Here is a 17,612-nt window from a genome sequence, read left to right as displayed (position 1 = left end):
ATCTAATGATCTTGTATCATGCGTAGGATTTGAAACATAACATTATTGATGTCATTAACATTGTTGAAGTGTGCGAGTCAGATATACTTCGGTGAACTATCAAGCTGCACTTTTCAATGTCACATCACAAGTGAAGAGTTACTGATTCGCTACAAAAATTATAAAGGAAAAAAAGAGTATTTATAATAATTTGTCATAAACGAGAAGTGTGTAAGCATGACTACGATTGTTTTCTTTTTGATAGCAGCAGTAACAGTAATAATGGTCATTTAAAAAACTCAGATTTAGTTTACACAAAATATGATGCAGCTTTTTAGCAAATGCCTTACTTAGTCATTTCATATGTCAGTTAGATACTGAAAATATTTTATTGTTGTTTAATGAATAGCAATGTTTATTTTTTCACAATCATATTTAGTTGAAATTTGGCAGTTTTTTTTTACAAAACTCTGTTTGCTGTGATTCTAATTTGGGCATTTATACTGAGACAACAGACAACAGTTTTAGTTTATATTTAGCAGTATGATTTTATTGTTATTATAAAGCATGTATTTAGAAAACAGGATATGATGAATATGACATGGTCATTGAATTCAAACACAAGCTATATAACTGAATACTGTATTATAATTAAATGTCGATGCACTCCAGTCTCTTTCTGTATTATTAGGAGTTGGTTTCTCTTTCCTTTCCGCAATACTATCGTACAAATAATATATTTTCAGCGGTTGTTGGCGGCAATTCAACTCTGTTAGAATAGTTCCTGTATCTATTGACGTGCAGCAATTCTGGACATTGGGCAAAATTCACAGGTAGTTAGTTCATTACTTGTAGATGGCAGCCTTGTATTTGCAAAAAAGTTTTATTTAGACTAAAATCTAATGCTATTTATTATTCTGATTGATCACGGGTCAATAAAGCTTATCTTGCGCGTGTAATTTGCTTATGCTGATAATACATCATTCTCCATATCCGAAACTGACCCTTTGTCTCTAATATAAAATAAAGATAGGCCTAAAATTTATTCAAAAGTTGTGCTTGACAAATCAAATATCTCTTAACATTTCAAAATTCCGCTATCTTCTAGTGAATCCACCATTGAATTGTGCTCTGACAATATCTATATTCGACAGTACCCTAACAAGACAATATAATTCTTAACTGCTTGGCTTTGTCGTCAACGACTCCCTGTTATTGCTGGACTACATCTCATTTATTTCAAATAAAATATTGTCTAACCTACGTTTATATTGTAAGATTTGTCATCTTATGAACTTCGATACTGCTAGGCTAAATTAGAATTTTATCCATTCCTATCTTAGACACGGCCTTCATGTGTTTTACCCTACAACACCTGTAAAATATATCAACACACTATTTGTGTTGCAAAAGCAGCTTTGCGACTTATATGCAAAGACCTAAACTCATCTCATGACAATCATTGCTTACCACTTGTCACCCTAGTAACAAACACTAGTGGTGCTCTTCCCTTACCTATGCTATCACAGTACTTTACCTGCCTCACTGTTCATTCAATACTCAACACTAACTGCCCTAAATATCTTAGCTTTAGCTTTCAAACCATAAACCATGATCGCAAAACCAGAACAATACTCAACCATAATTGCCCTAAATATCTCAGCTGTAGCTATCAAACCATAAACCATGATCGCAATACTAGATTTAAGTTACCTAGTGCCATAAACCACAACAAACTCAACAGTAATCTATTAAATTCATTTAATAGCCTCTACGCTCATTTAAGAACTTGTCCTCTGCGTTCCTTTCAAACAAAACTCCAACTACACCTACTATCTTTTGACTAATAATAGCATTCACTATATAGATAGCCTTACCTAATTTAACATTTCTGTATTATATTTTTTGTTTTCATAACTAAAAATCTGTTGCAATAGATCTGCACAGCTATTTTTACAGAGCGTATACTTAGCCAATTTTTGTTTACACAATGCGCATATCAATCCTCAGGCTTGCTTTTTGCATATTTTATGCTTTCAATTTCAACAAAATTATATTAATTTATTTTTTTTTTATACTTTCTATACTGCTATTTAGTTCACTTGCTGCTGGACTTTCTGGAAAGCATGTTGTAAAATATGGCTATTGCTTACCACTATAAAGATTACTCTATTTTATAATTCAAATTTTGTTATTTTATAATTTTAATTTCGATATTTATTTAACAAAAAATAGGTCTATATATATAATTAGTTGTTAAATCAATGCTAAAATAAGTTAACAGCTGTAGGTGGAATTAAGTAATTCATTTCGTACAAAGTATTCTACTGCTTTTTTAAGAGACATGAGTAGATTTTTCAAAGCTCTTAACCTTATGTCATGATACTTCAGTGTGCAGGCTCTTCTTTTATGTGCACTAAAATACTTAGGTTTAATTTGGGATTTCTATTCATGCATTTGAGCCCTTAGCGACAGTTTGACTAGTTCGTGTTCAAAGTCTGCACTTTTTCATGGATTCGGCTTAATTTACTTGCTTGAGTGAAGCAAGTAAACTAAGTTTACTTGCTTTTGTTTTTTTTTGACGTCATCAATTCGTCTGCACACGCGCTTCGTTCGCGGAAACGCCGCCATATTTGTAGACAAACAATTGTCATTCCCATTCACTTTACATTATTGAATAGTATTTTTAGTGTTATTCCGAGTTTATATTGTGATATATTATATAGTTTATATTATGATTCTCTGGAAAAAAAGGGTATAGCTTCGCTGAACTAAACTGCTAATAACGGCGTTCGTTCACTAAAATTAATTGCAAAAGCTTCGTATTCTCAACAGTAACAGTTGTATACAAAGATGGAAGACCATGATATTTCACAGTCCCACACTCATAGAATGATGTCACGAAAAAATGAAGGATATAGATGTAGTTAGTATTACTAAAGTTTTGTGTAAAGAATATTGCACCTGATCAGAAGCAGTTTACTTGAGAAAAAGCTGGTTATTGCCTTGTTTTGTGGTGATGGCTTGTCGCAATGGATGTTTTACCCCTTACTAACCTAAACAGGATTAAGATTTATATAGGAAATAACATATCAAAATATTCGTAGTCGCATCAAAAGTTGATTTAGTTATGCTAAAGCCCTGCTCTGTAATAAACACCAAGATAGCAATGAAAACAGTTACACCAACTACTATTGGCTATGTCAAGTTGTGTAAGTGTTATCATGCAGAGTCAATTAGATCTTAAGTGAATTCTTGAGAAAAACCCTCGCTGCATTGTAACTGAATACGTTATAATTCACTTCATACAAATCAGTTGGAACATTTTCATATCGTAGATATTTACATGGATAACATCTAAAAGAAATTCCATTTGCTTTGCAATCAACAACAATGCATCAAAATTTTTCAACTGAGCTGTTCAGGACTATTTTAAACAGTATCACTGTATTTATTGATGGCATAACCAAATCAACTTTAGAGGCAGCTGTGACAATCTTGAGATGCAATTTCCTAAATCATTTTCAAATCTGCTTGGATTGGTAAGATGCAAAGCACACATTACAACAAACCATCGCTACAAAACAAAATAAAAGTCTTCAATAATCAGCTTTTTTAAATAAGCTATAGTATTCTTTAACAAACACAGTGTAACTAAATTCAAATTTACACCAACTCTAAAAGTATGTTCTATATTAGCTTTGGGATGTTTTACTTGGAACCAACTACATGAATTATTTACATGTAAAGCAGTGTGCTTCAGTTGCTAATATTGTGTCTCAAATTGTTCTGGCACAGAGTGATTTTGCTTATATCTGTTATTCATTGAATTGAATAACTCTATTAAATAACTCTCAAATTCTACTCAAGCACAGGCAGCAAAAGTTTTTATCAACATATCATTCTTGACTATAAAGTGTTGGAGCGATTCAGCATTCTTGTAGATCGTAAATTCTTTGCTACGACGGTTGCTAACGTTGTTGTTTAGAAAAAATGAAGAGATGTTGGTTTATCAGTGAGCCAAACCAATAAAAACTAATTCTTATACTAAACCATGTAGAAGTTAACACATTCTTTGAGCAATATCGTTACAACTAAAGCATATTTTTGTGTATACTGCTGTGCAAATATCAAGTCCTCAAACATCGCTAGCATTTCATGCAGAATAGTAAAAAAACCGTAGTTGTTTTTTGTTGCCTCAGAGGTAGTCAATGTGTTAGGTTATGATGTTTGTATGTTATATTGTAGCTGCTCTGTGTAGCCTTAGGTCTAGTCAAGTTATATAGATTAACTGTGGTTTTGTGGAACAATTGCTTAGGTATTTAATTTGCCAGTTGGAAGCTATACTTTCATGCTTTTCCGGTAGTGTTTGCTTCTTAGCAGTGAAAATATACCACATGCAGATGTACTTCATCATTGATGATTTAAAAACCGCTGCCACTTGAAGAGATATTGCTAATCGTATCAACTAGAGATGCCCCGATTCTAATTTCACCAGCCGATTCAGATACCAATTCGATATACCGATTCTTATTGAAAAATAATCCGATTCAGATGCTGATTCAGATCTTTTGCGTTGCATAGATAATTGTTAATTTTATTATGCAAATATAAATATAATGCAAAGAAAATATAAATATTGATGTATTATTTGTTTGTATTTATAGAAAAAAGATTTACTGTGTACATGTATATACATTCACATACTGCCATACCGGGCATCTAGTAACAAGACAGTCCATGCTTCTTGAAGTCTGATATTAGTAATGGTAATTACTGTTAGTGGTACAGCTTTATGTGTGATAATTAAATCTTTCTTCTACTGCTGAAGTCTCTCTTCTACTACTCTTCTACTTCTTCTACTGCTGTACAGGCTTAGAGCAAATAAATGTTTCGTTTAATTACCGTTAGTGATTCAATTATCTCACTGAGACGTCTTTATCTTCTTTCACTACCGATGTAGCCAGTCGTACTGAAGGTCTCACTTGCCACAGATGATGGAGGACAGGCTAAATACCAATAAGCCTCTGAGGTTATTTTATGCGATACAAACGATACACCATATCGTCATGATCAAAAAAGAAATAGATAAATTTATGCATCGACCGCTCAAATTACTTTCGTAATGCTAGTAAATAGAAACATTACACCGCATTCTTGTTTCTCATCATTGTTCTTTTGTTCATGATTGGCTGCAATAAATCATATCGCTGTAATTGGGAAATACCGCACTTTGTGATTACGTCCTGACCAAAGCCAAAAGATTCCTCAGCTGTGTGGATGTTTATTAGGCTATAGACAGGAAGTAGATTGTGTGACAAGCCCAGAATTCATTAGGTAAAAGTAAGGAACTTGCAGCTGATGATTTTTTTATTAGTGTAGCAGGCTAAAATAAGGTTTTCTGCTAAATAGTTGATCTGTAAAAAGTATCTGAAGTTTCCGATTTTTTAAGAAAAAGATCGGCCGATACCGATTCAGATACTTAACATCCATATCGGCACCGATACCGATTTCGTAATTAAAATCGGGGCAACTCTAGTATCAATGATATCGTCGTGTAATAGTGGTTTATCTCACACCTGACGATTTTCAGAGTAAGTGGTACTGGAACTAAAATAGACGAACCTTATAGTCTTATAATAAGCTCATCACATGGTCTTCCACACAATTATCACGAACACAAACAGATTTTTTAAAAGTTAAAATATGCAAAAAAAATATTCACAAAAATTTATAAGTTTTTTTACATAATAATATTATCGCGAATTATCTATTTGAAATATTGAATCGTCTGGCGATTTTTGGAAATTGTGAAGCTTTAGCTTAATCCCTTCTGCTCTTGTGCCATCATAGTTGCTTATTAGCTCACTATCTGGCTACTCATTTGACCTCCTTAGTCAGTAGATGGCAGACAAAACAAAAACAATAAGTTTCTATGTCACTCGTTTATGTCTATGATGAGTTATGAAGCTGGGTAAGTAAGCATTAGTAATCAAACTTTATTCATTTGCAATGCACTAAATTATAAGATTTTTATCACTGTTAGCTCTGTCATTCCCTCTGTTACATGCACCCTTTACAATCAAGGTCAAGGTTGTTTCTTTCTTTAGCACTCAACATTGACTTTATTGTCGAAGTAAACAGTTTTGTATAAGATCTTTAATGATGTCATGACGTCATGATGGGTTTCTCCCTTAAATCATTGCTAAAAATGTTGATGAATTACTCTGCATAATTCAATTCTCACAACTGGCTTACCATATTTGACAAATGGATTATTGTTTGTGTTGTTGGAATATTATTATTTTTGTTGTTGCCGTATTCAGAAAACACCAAGCTTATTGTAAGCCGTCTATGAGAGTTTTAATTTTTATCAGCTTTTTAAATTTTGGAAAACTTAAAAATCAAAGCTTGAAAAAGAATTTTTGGAAGTTTTTCTGGCTACATTTGCTTACAATGTAGTCAAATTATTTATTTTCAAACTAAAAAAAGAAAAAAGTAAGTCTGACAAAAATTTAGTGTTTGGGGCAAGTTCTCCATGGCAACACTGTTAATATAGTGTAGAAGATGTTTATTCACTTGTAAAAAAACAGGTTTTTATAGGTTTTCAACAGATCATTTGAAAACAGATCCGGCAGAAACTCTAGCAGTGGACGGCTCTGACAGCAAAAGGCTTCCATCTCAGTGTTCTGTGGGTACTAGTGACAGGCTCTGACAGGTACATGATGCCAAAAGGGAAGAACAAAGATGGTAAGCAGCATATTTGTGAAGTTAAACAGAAACCCGCTGGTCACCTTGCTGTATAATTTTCATGTTTGTAAGCTATGAATAGTTGGAACCCAGGCTCATAAAGGCAACGGTGGAATCATCTTTAATTAAACTTTCATCATCCAGTACTTACATCAGCTAAGTAGAGCTTTAAACATCACTTATTTACTACTAGCAGGAGGCCTTCTTTTCAGTATCTTTTCATTTTCAATTACATAGTCAGCAGGTCTTTGTTTAAGAAGCTTGTTCTTAGCTTCCTGTGGAACCAGTCTCAGAATCCTGAGGAAACAGTCTCAGGATCCTGAGGCTGGTTCCACAGGATCCTGAGGAACCAGCCTCAGGATCCTGAGACTGGTTCCTCAGGATCCTGAGGCTGGTTCCTCAGGATCCTGAGACTGGTTCCACAGGATCCTGAGGAACCAGCCTCAGGATCCTGAGACTGGTTCCTCAGGATCCTGAGGCTGGTTCCTCAGGATCCTGAGACTGGTTCCACAGGATCCTGAGGAACCAGCCTCAGGATCCTGAGGCTGGTTCCTCAGGATCCTGAGACTGGTTCCTCAGGATCCTGAGGCTGGTTCCTCAGGATCCTGAGGCTGGTTCCTCAGGATCCTGAGGCTGGTTCCTCAGGATCCTGAGGCTGGTTCCTCAAGATCCTGAGGCTGGTTCCTCAGGATCCTGAGGCTGGTTCCTCAGAAGTTTTGAAATCAAATATTTTTAGCCACTAACTGGAATGCATGGAGTTTGCATGAAATTCGCCCAAAAATGCGAAAACGCGTAGCATTTACATGGACCAACAGACATAAACAATAACAAAGTAATAAATGTTAACAATTATTTACTAATATAGACGACGATGTCAATGTCCTAGTGTTAACTTCACAATATATCTCATGGTTTTAACACAGTTTACCAAATCAACTTTGGCCCACATATTGTTGCGGGTGTGTCTTATTTCACCAATTGATAAAAGTACAACATTAAACAAACAAATATAGTTACGATATTGATTAAATGAAAGAAAACTCAATGAAAGCCTAATTCCTACATAGTAAGATATGATGAAGCCAACATGCGCAGTGCTACTGCAGCTAATCGAGGCACTGAGTTTACAGAAGTTGGTATAACTATGTAATAAAAACAACATTCAGCATCTCATCAAAATAGTAGTCTGGTCTTGATTAATTTAGGTTTAACAAGTGGCTCTTGACATCTTTTAAAGCTACTAAGTGTTGAAATTTTATATAAGTTTATTAAAACACTGTTCCATCGTGATGGGACTCTATATTCAATTGTTTTTTGATGGAAGCAGTATAAAATATTAGTAATGGTAGACTGGTTTTCATAATTACATGTTTCTTATAGTACACTGATAGGTGATGGTGAATTCTTGTTAGATATGCTGGTGATACCAGAGGGTTGGAAACCACCAGGACCATGTACAAAGGAAGACAATCCATCTGGGATGATAGCTGAGAGTTCCTTTGCCATTCTCTTTCCTAAGTACCGAGAAGAGTACCTCAAGGAGTGCTGGTCTCTTGTTAAAAAGGATCTCAAAGACATTGTAAGCTTGGGCATTCTTCTCACTAATCTGCCAATTTTGATGACCATGTTTTGTGGGATAGACTGGCTGTAGTGAAAGGGTTTGAGATGTTACTGTTGCAAGTTGCGACTTTGTTGTAGGGCATAGTTGCGGAGATGGATGTCATCGAAGGAACCCTGTCAGTGAAGACAACTCGCAAGTGCTACGACCCTTATTCTATTATCAAGGCACGTGACATCATTAAGCTGCTTGCTCGCAGCATTCCTTATGAACAGGTTTGTTCTTTAACATCCCGTTATAATTATGTACTGCTTGTGGTTGCTAAATAAGAGTTGTGTTCTGACTAACAGTTGCTTATCAAGAGTCAGGTTAAGTTGTCTTTTAGCTAATATGTGTGGTTATAAAGTTGGTTCGTGTCAAGTTGTCTTCTCATGGGTGCCGTAATTTTTTAAGGAAAATCTAACGATTTCATCTTTATTATTAAAAAGAATAAATTAGACACTTCATATGCTTTGTAAAATGTGTCCTTGGAATATGCAATAATTGATGTACACAGTAGATTTTATTGATTGCTTCTATGTGATAACAGACACGCACTGATATGATAACAAACATCAACCGATATGATAACAGATATGAACCATTATGATAATAGACATGCACTAATATGATAACAGAAATGCACCGATATGATAACAGATATGAACCGTTAGGATAATAGACATGCACTAATATGATAACAGAAATGCACTGATATGATAACAGACATGAACTTATATGATAACAGATACGTGCTGTTGTGATACTAATTGTGTTGTGATATGATAACCGATATGATAACAAACATGAATTAATATAATAACAGACTTGTCTTTCGTTTCATTTTTAGGCTCGAAGGCTCTTAGAAGACGATATAGCGTGTGACATTATTAAGATAGCAGGGATGGTCTCGTCGAAAGCTCGCTTTGTTAAGCGACGAGCCAGGCTCATCGGACCTGATGGATCAACACTCAAGGTTACTTTGTGTTTCATCAATATCCTTCCTATGTCTGTATATAAACACTCAATCGCGCCTCATCCTTTCACGTTTCATTCCCTTTGCGTGCCTTCCAAAAGAGTATGTTGTGCAGTAGTTGAGTTAATATTGTTGAGTCGATGTGGTAATTCTTCTAAATTGAACAGTAGGGCGGTTTATATGATCTGCAGCTCACACTGCACGTCACTGAGTCCATGAATTATAAGAATACACTAGCAGTATTGGCTAGTAGATGAATAGTGTTGCGATGATAATGGTGACAGATATCGTTTGTATAATAACTAACTAAATGCCCGCTTGTATAATAACTAACTAAATGCCCGCTTGTATAATAACTAACTAAATGCCCGGCGTTCCAAGGGTAATACAAGAAATTGTTGCACAGAAAATTTGTTTTTAATCAACGTATACAACAAGAACCATTATAACTTTTAAATGAAGGTGTTTGTTTATTTCTGTGTGCGATAAGTTTAATTAAATTTATGCTATATATAAATATGTTTATAGCATTTTGGGAATGTCTGGGAATGTGGTTTTCTTCTAGTAGTTCAACCCTGCTAGATGAACCAATTCAAACCAATTGCCATTAAAGATTGACAGGTTCAATAAATATGTCCATAATTATTCCATAGTATGGCTAGGTGATTGCGTGGTGTAGTGATTAGCTTGCCTTATAACCCTTAAATCCATTGTTTCTGAGTACAATTCCAGTGCGAAGTGGTTTTTTTCATGCTTATTTTATTGCTAGATCTGGACATATGACAGACAAACAAACACTTACATGTAGCTTTATATATATAGATCGGCACACGTTTCCACCACCAGGATAATGAATAGGATACGATGATGAGATATGTAGTGTTTCATACAGTTCCTGATCACCTTTGATATATTTTGTCCCAATATTTGGATATGTGTCATCTATAGTTTTCACAAATAATTCCGTCATAATTGTATTTAAAAATAAAATGCGGAATTTGTCGATGTGACTCTACAGCCGCCAATAGTAAGTGATGATGTCTTGATTTGTTAACTTGAGGTTCTCTTTAAAGGATAAATAAATAGTTACGAGTGTTTTGAGCTGCTTGACAGTTTTAGTGAGTGTGATTTTATACCTCTGATCATTAGCCGTCGTTATTCGGAGTTCCCACGCACGAGAGACGCCGGCACATAGACGCAACCTATTTAGGCTTTAGGTGAGCCAAAGTTATTAACTCACTGAGTCAGCAACCAAATGCTGATTGAGTTCAGAGGCAGTAAAGATTGCTTAATTGGCAGAACTTGACAGTGCAAATTTAAAAGTCAATTCTCAATTGCTTGTTTTTATACATTCTTGGGCAAGTTGAATCCCCTCGGAGGGAAATTAAAAATGCGCAATTGTATTCTTTTCTCGAGAGCAGTGGTCTTGAAGAGGCTATGTCAGCTATAGTTTTAAGGCCACCTCTTTTTGCTGAGTTGTCTGCTCATGTAATCTATCTTGTTTAAACATACTCAAACACTCAAAGTTGGTGCTTTTCTCTATGCATATTTTCCAAGCTTATTCCAACTGCTGCTAAGGCTACGAGAAATGCAGCTGAACAATTGTGTATCTTGCTTGTTTGGTTGTAGGCAATAGAGTTACTTACCAAGTGTTATATAGTCGTTCAGGGCAACACTGTCTCTGCTATGGGACCCTACAAAGGACTCACAGAGGTGCGGAAGATTGTCGAAGATTGTATGAACAACATACACCCTATATATAATATCAAGGTAATTCATGACAGAATTTAGCCTACCTAGTCTTATATTATATAACCGTCGCGGGTACGTAGGTTTTTATTTGAGTGTTTGAAATCTGAGAATTATATCTGCTGTTTGATCTCATATTAAATATATTAGTACCCTGGTAGTTCTATGCACCGTGAGAGATCATCAGGTGTAATAACTAACAGCGCAATTGTTCTGAGTCACGGCAAGATGATCAATTGGCGCAGGTGATAGAGTATCTTAGGAACCGAAAGTCACGAGTTCGAATCCTGTTGAAGGAATCATTTTTCCTGACCTCTAAGCGTAGCTTCGAATGGGCTCGGTAAACATTGGTTTCAAGCCTTACAAACGGATGCAGTCACAGAGAGGAGGTCAGCAAACTGCTTGACATCTGACCTGAAGCTTTTTTTTCGCCGCTGTGGAACAAAACTCTGTATCAAATCGGGCATCAATTTTTTATTTTAGTATGATAATCTACTGGTCTATAATCTCAATTGCTTTTATTGACCCAAATCATGCGTGTCATTGGCTTATGTTCTTTCTCCCTCAACTCACAGGCCACTTTTGAACTGAAACTTGAGTATGCCATGAGATTCTGGTGTACGACTGGTCTGTGTAGTTCACTTGTTCCCATGCCTTGTGTTAAATAAGTTATGAGGATTATTTCATATTTATTTCCTTTCGTTACCCGTTGGGATATACTGTACGATGAATCTTTCCTGTTGCCTCCATCTGTCTCTTCTTACACAGACAGGTCCACAGCATGACTTTATTGGATGGAATCCATCTGTATCAGATGGATTCCGCTCAATCGAATTTACAGTATACACTCATCTATCTCATGGATTTTACCCAATCGAATATATACATGCAACTTTCTCATATGGATGTATATATTCAATCCAACACACTACATGACATTCTCTTCCATCTTTCCTCTGTCCTTCCACTATACCACTCTCTTCTCTATCCGTATCACTGTATCAGCACACTACATGGGGCTCTCCTCTCACTGTATCACTCTCTCCTCTAACTATATCACTCTCTCGTCTCACTGTATCATTCTCTCCTCTCACTGTATCATTCTCTCCTCTCACCGTATCATTCTCTCCTTTCACTGTATCACTCTCTCCTCTCACTGTATCATTCTCTCACTGTATCATTCTCTCCTCTCACTGTATCATTCTCTCCTCTCACTGTATCATTCTCTCCTCTCACTATATCACTCTCTCGTCTCACTGTATCATTCTCTCCTCTCACTGTATCATTCTCTCCTCTCACCGTATCATTCTCTCCTTTCACTGTATCACTCTCTCCTCTCACTGTATCATTCTCTCACTGTATCATTCTCTCTTCTCACCGTATCATTCTCTCCTTTCACTGTATCACTCTCTCCTCTCACTGTATCATTCTCTCACTGTATCATTCTCTCCTCTCACTGTATCATTCTCTCCTCTCACTGTATCATTCTTTCCTCTCACTGTATCATTATCTCTTCTCACTGTATCATTCTCTCCTCTCACTGTATCATTCTCTTCTCTCACTGTATCATTCTCTCCTCTCACTGTATCATTATCTCCTCTCACTGTATCACTCTCTCTTCTAACTGCAGACTCTGATGATAAAACAAGAGCTGATGAAGAATCCGAAATTGAAGGATGCTGACTGGGACAAATTCCTGCCCAAGTTTAAGAAGACACACCAAAAGAAACGAACAAAGCCTTTTAAGATAAGAAAGAAGAAGGAATACACACCTTTCCCTCCTCCAATGCCTCTAAGCAAGGTAGGCCGTACCAGCATATATATTTCTATAATGTTTACAGCATGTGAAGCTGGCACTGGATCATGGCACTAGCTACCTGCACAAGAGCGCTCGTGCTGATGATCATAAATATATTGTATTTCTTATTTCATGGGTTTCATTTCATCCTCATTTTTTTTCATTACGTTATCTGTATATTTTCTGTCTTAGCCAATCAAGATTTTTCTGTGATTTGAAACCAAAACCTTATACTTATCAGCATTTCAAATTCATAAGTGGCACCAAATTATGCTTTTTATTTTAATACCAAAGTGACCACTTTAAAATGCGAGACAATTAATTACATACTTTTTTGCTCTGCTGAATATAATTGTATAGCGACTCGTAATTTCTACAAAGATCAACATACTAGTTACAAGGTGGTCTGATGAAGTCTTGCAACTATTGTGGTTTGTGCTGCTTTGTGGCTAGCGGTAATCCAGAGTATCGGCAGACCTGACTTGTTTCAATATGAAGTGGATCATAACAGTCAACCCGTACTGAAGGGTTGTTATTATGGTGTTGGTTCTTTTAGCATTCATAACCTATCTGTAGCAGAGCAGCACCCAGTCTAGTTCTTTGTTCCTTTTTTTAATGGCTGATGTCTGAAGAGCAGCTCGCTTTGGCCAGTGAAACCAGTTGCAAATACTCGTTTCCCCAACACAGTTGTGTATCATTTATGCGTACGACTAGTTTTAGTGTTGGTGTCAATAGATGATATTAATATCTTGGCCAACTGGGCATGTGACATTTGTAGATTGACAAGGAGCTCGAGAGTGGAGAATATTTTATGAAGGAGAAAGAGAAGGAGAGGAAAAGAAAATCTGAAAATATAGTAAGTGGCTGTTAGGAGTATATATACATGTAGCTGACTCACGCTCCGTCAGACTTCACTTCTTTGGACTTCCAATAGTCTGCACGACGTTCGCTGTCTAGACTATTGTCTAATGAGCTGTTTGACAACTTTAACTGACTCTCGTTGACTCTCGCGACAAACGATGTGAGCGACTCGTGTGCATGGGTTTCCCACCAGAGTGTTGTACTGTAATGTTCTTTTGTTATTATTATTGCTACTGTATTAATATTATACTGTACCCTATTGCAAGTACAGTCAAACATGGATAACTCGTCCACGGATAGCTCGAACACATGGTTAATTCGAACATTTCCTTTGGTCCGTTCCCACGTAATGATAAATTGCTATAGATAACTCGAACTCAACACTGTTAATTCGAACTGTTTTTTTGCCCAACAGCTACCGAAACGGTTGTTTTCGCTTTAGAAAATCACTTTATTCAAAGCCATAGAGGTAAACTTCATCTTTTCGTAATTCATAAGCGTCGTTATTACCACCATCGGCAAAATATTTTTGTCAACGACTTTTCTAAAAGTTTGGTGAAATTTGATTTATACTGCGATACGATGAATAGCACGGGCTAGCCGGGTCACGCGCGCAAGAATTTTCGCCACGCACATACAAAACAAAAATCGCATGTTGTTTTGTATGCGCGTGGCGAAAATCCTTGAGTGCGTGACTCGGCTAGCCCGTGATGAATAGTTTTCCGACGTTGATTCCGTGTTGAATCAACGTCGGAATGTTGAATGTTTAAAACGTCTTAAAAATGTTGTAATTAAACGTATACGTTGTCTGAGCTACAAAAAACTATTCATCGTTTGACCTAAACACAGAATACGTGTGTACATTCAATAAGTATCTATTAAAAAAGCGTGAGTGATATAGAATGTACCGTAAAACCTCGTAAAACTTCTAAGTGAACTGCCTTGGAGTGTTGCTCTTAACGAATCCCAGGTAAAGTAAGGTAATCTGCATAAACTTCAAGAAAAAACGGCAAAATTGATCGTGGGTAAAACTCCAAAAGAAAAAAATGTCTTTTCTTTTGAGCATTTCAACAACGATCAAGTTTTGCCAATGTCAATCTGAAAAACGTCCTGGCAATAACATCACCTCAAACAACAAACCAATCTCAAGTGATAGAAAAATCTCTATACTTTTTCATGAAAACGTTTTAAACTTTACATTAGAAGCATTTAATTTGAAACAAGCCATTTGTGCTTTTGATTTATATTATAGTTTGTATATGTACATGTATCTACTAATAAATAAGTAAATATATGGACTTGTGACAGTGCTCTGATAACTTGAATGCTCTGATAATTCGAACACTTTTGCTCGGTCCCTTGAAGTTCGAGTTATCCATGTTTGACTGTATTCCCATATTTTACTCTCTCATGTATACTGTATAAGCATTTTGTAGCCTGGAGTATGTGTGAGAGACAATATAGGCTGTTTACTAGAGCTGCACAATGCTCAATTTTCAGTCTCCGGGCTTTTTCAATGTCCGGAAATGGCCCAGTCTGTATTGGTCCGAACAAACAAGAGTTGTCTGTATACGAGATGGACGAGTCATTTACTGCTTGATCGTCTTATTTGTGTGTCACTCAATTTTTGGTTCTTTAGACAGTTTCTTTCTACGTCTCTATCATTTTGTGACTAAATTGGACCCAAGGCAATGTCTATTTCTGCTGCAGCTACGAGCTGAGAAGACGAGCAAGGAGAAGCAGGCGAAGATGAGAAACAAACCTTTCATCGCTCCCGAAGAGCCGGTCCACAAGAGACAGAAGAAAGATATAGGTAAAGTTAGACATAGTTTTTATATGGTTCTAGATTATATGCTGTGCTGGTCTCAGAAGGGGGAGTCTACAGTAATCCTTGACATTTCATGGTTAATGGGGACTGGCGGGGTCCCCTGCAATAAGTGAAAATCTGTGCAATAGAAACTAATTTTTAGAGTATATATATATGAGCTAAATTGTAACACCATAACACATAAACTGCTTTCTAAACATATTGTATTTACTTCCTATATAATACATGAGTAAACTGGAGTTATCTTTATTGACTTTTAGTTTATATTCCAACTTCATTCCCAGTATTTTAAGTCAGAGAACCCACTTACTTCATCTGCTCTGAATATTCGTACTTGTGATTAACTGGGTTCATTGTGAGGAGGAAGTCACATGTTTGTAGGTGTATTTTATTTAGGTATATTTTTGAATTTTAGTTGTTTTAATGTTTTTTTTATTTTTTTAACAACCATTGTTTAACCACGAAGTCCTGAAATCACGAAAGATGAGCCATGAAGTGGCGAGGAATTGTATCTTGTTACTAGGGTCAACTTACTCATGGAGGTTTGAAGCAACTGAAACCTTGTAAGCAGACCAAAGCATAGGTTGTGTTAACCCACGTATCGCTGGTGATAGGACATGCTAACGCTTGTCACTGGGTGGTATTCACTAGTAATCTTTTGTATCCTTGCTGCCACCGGGCTCAAATTGTCACCTTGTCAAATTCTGCTCGGATTGTTCTAATGAGTGCCTTTTAGGCTATTTTGTTCTATTTACTTCGGGTGTCTGTTGAAACCACTATGCAGAGGCAAAGCATAATCATGAATTGATCAGTTTGCAGCAATAAATTGTAATAACATCTACAGTTTACCAGTTGAAGACACTGTGCTCGTCTTCAGTTGCAGTCATTGTCACCATTCCTTTCGCAGATTGGACGGGTTTTTCTTGGTCTGACCACGTTTTTTTTTACTGCAAGTCCTAACACAAGTTAGCCATGCATATGCAAATTGAGGTTTATTTATAGCATTAACTCATTATTGTGTGACTTGAAGGACAATTTAAATAATTATTAAGGCTTCCCTCTGTATCTTCCCATGTATTGTGATACAGGAGTTGTGTTTCCTTGGTTACTTGCAGAGCCAACGCGGGTCGATGTTAAAAAGCTTAAAGATAAGGTGAAGAGCAGCAAGAAGAATAAGAAGAGTGTAACCTGATGTGGATAATTAGCTTTAAACATGATATATGATATGTACATAGAATGTCTTTACAATGTTTTATTTTTTACAATCCAAAATGCAGTGTTGTCGATGTGACTGTATTGCTAAACTATTTGTATTCTTGTGCAGTATTTTGTTTCTCAATATAATACGTATCTTCTGATTGTTATGGAGGCAACTCAGCAAGGTTATGAAGGTTAAGAGGCAGCAGTCGGTTTTCAAGTTCTACATTTCTATATAACATAAAAATGTAAAAGTTGGCAACATGTTGTTTTGTAAGTAGCCCGTTAGGATCTGTTAAGATTGCACTAATTGTTTTTTCGTTGTTTCATGAACCAAAAAAGCACCATCACTTAAATTTTAGAAAGGTGGACAGAAATGATAACGATGTCCAAGAATATGTGTGTATGTATGTAGGCTATACTGGCTGTTCACCTGATACCTATAATCGTCACAGACCATGCTGTGCTTGTATGCTGGACAATGTTCACACTTTACCATGTAGTGTAGCTTTGAGGTTTCATTATTGAGGTCTGACATTTGTATTCATCTGATAGCAAAGACAATTCACTGGAAGACAACAATTTTAGCACAGATCTGCTGCGAATTGCTCAATTTTTCTCAAAATCAAACTGGTCATAGTGATAATTCTTCCATATCAAAAGGCTGTCTGTCATCTCAAAGAAACCTTCAAAGAGCTAGTCTACGACACTTAGTATTGATGCAAACTTAGCCTATGTATCTTAATTGCAGTAGGAGTAGGGGTAGAGCTGATAAAGGGTGGTTACTGAGCGATCAGAGTAAACTCCCTTCGTGTAGCCATTGACACACCCACGTACTTGGCTGTACAAGCTGCTGGACACGCGGGTGTCTTTGGCA

The 17,612-nt window shown here is 36.3% G+C and overlaps 1 protein-coding gene across 1 annotated transcript; it reads left to right on the top strand.

Annotated features, from left to right (window-relative positions):
- The first annotated feature begins 759 nt into the window (after positions 1 to 759).
- Positions 760 to 16,891, top strand: LOC137393441 (KRR1 small subunit processome component homolog). The gene is made up of 10 exons (XM_068079994.1): positions 760 to 812; positions 6,583 to 6,729; positions 8,142 to 8,308; positions 8,428 to 8,562; positions 9,177 to 9,302; positions 10,932 to 11,072; positions 12,682 to 12,852; positions 13,628 to 13,705; positions 15,421 to 15,523; positions 16,654 to 16,891. Exons 2-10 carry the CDS (start codon positions 6,702 to 6,704, stop codon positions 16,728 to 16,730), a joined length of 1,026 nt encoding a protein of 341 aa, XP_067936095.1. The 5' UTR covers positions 760 to 812; positions 6,583 to 6,701; the 3' UTR covers positions 16,731 to 16,891.
- Positions 16,892 to 17,612: the final 721 nt, after the last annotated feature.

The sequence above is a fragment of the Watersipora subatra genome, chromosome 4 (genome assembly GCF_963576615.1).
Source record: "Watersipora subatra chromosome 4, tzWatSuba1.1, whole genome shotgun sequence".
Lineage (NCBI taxonomy): Eukaryota > Metazoa > Bryozoa > Gymnolaemata > Cheilostomatida > Watersiporidae > Watersipora > Watersipora subatra.
The sequence above is the reverse complement of the archived record's forward strand: the minus strand, read 5'-3'. Positions and strand labels throughout refer to the sequence as shown.

What these genes read in the sequence shown, in the direction of transcription:
- LOC137393441 (XM_068079994.1), top strand. Translation starts at nt 6,702, where the DNA reads ATGATGCCAAAAGGGAAGAACAAAGATG. An exon ending in AAAAGGGAAGAACAAAGATG is followed by an intron (nt 6,730 to 8,141) that starts GTAAGCAGCATA and finishes AATTCTTGTTAG; the next exon opens with ATATGCTGGTGATACCAGAG. An exon ending in AAAGAAAATCTGAAAATATA is followed by an intron (nt 13,706 to 15,420) that starts GTAAGTGGCTGT and finishes TTTCTGCTGCAG; the next exon opens with CTACGAGCTGAGAAGACGAG.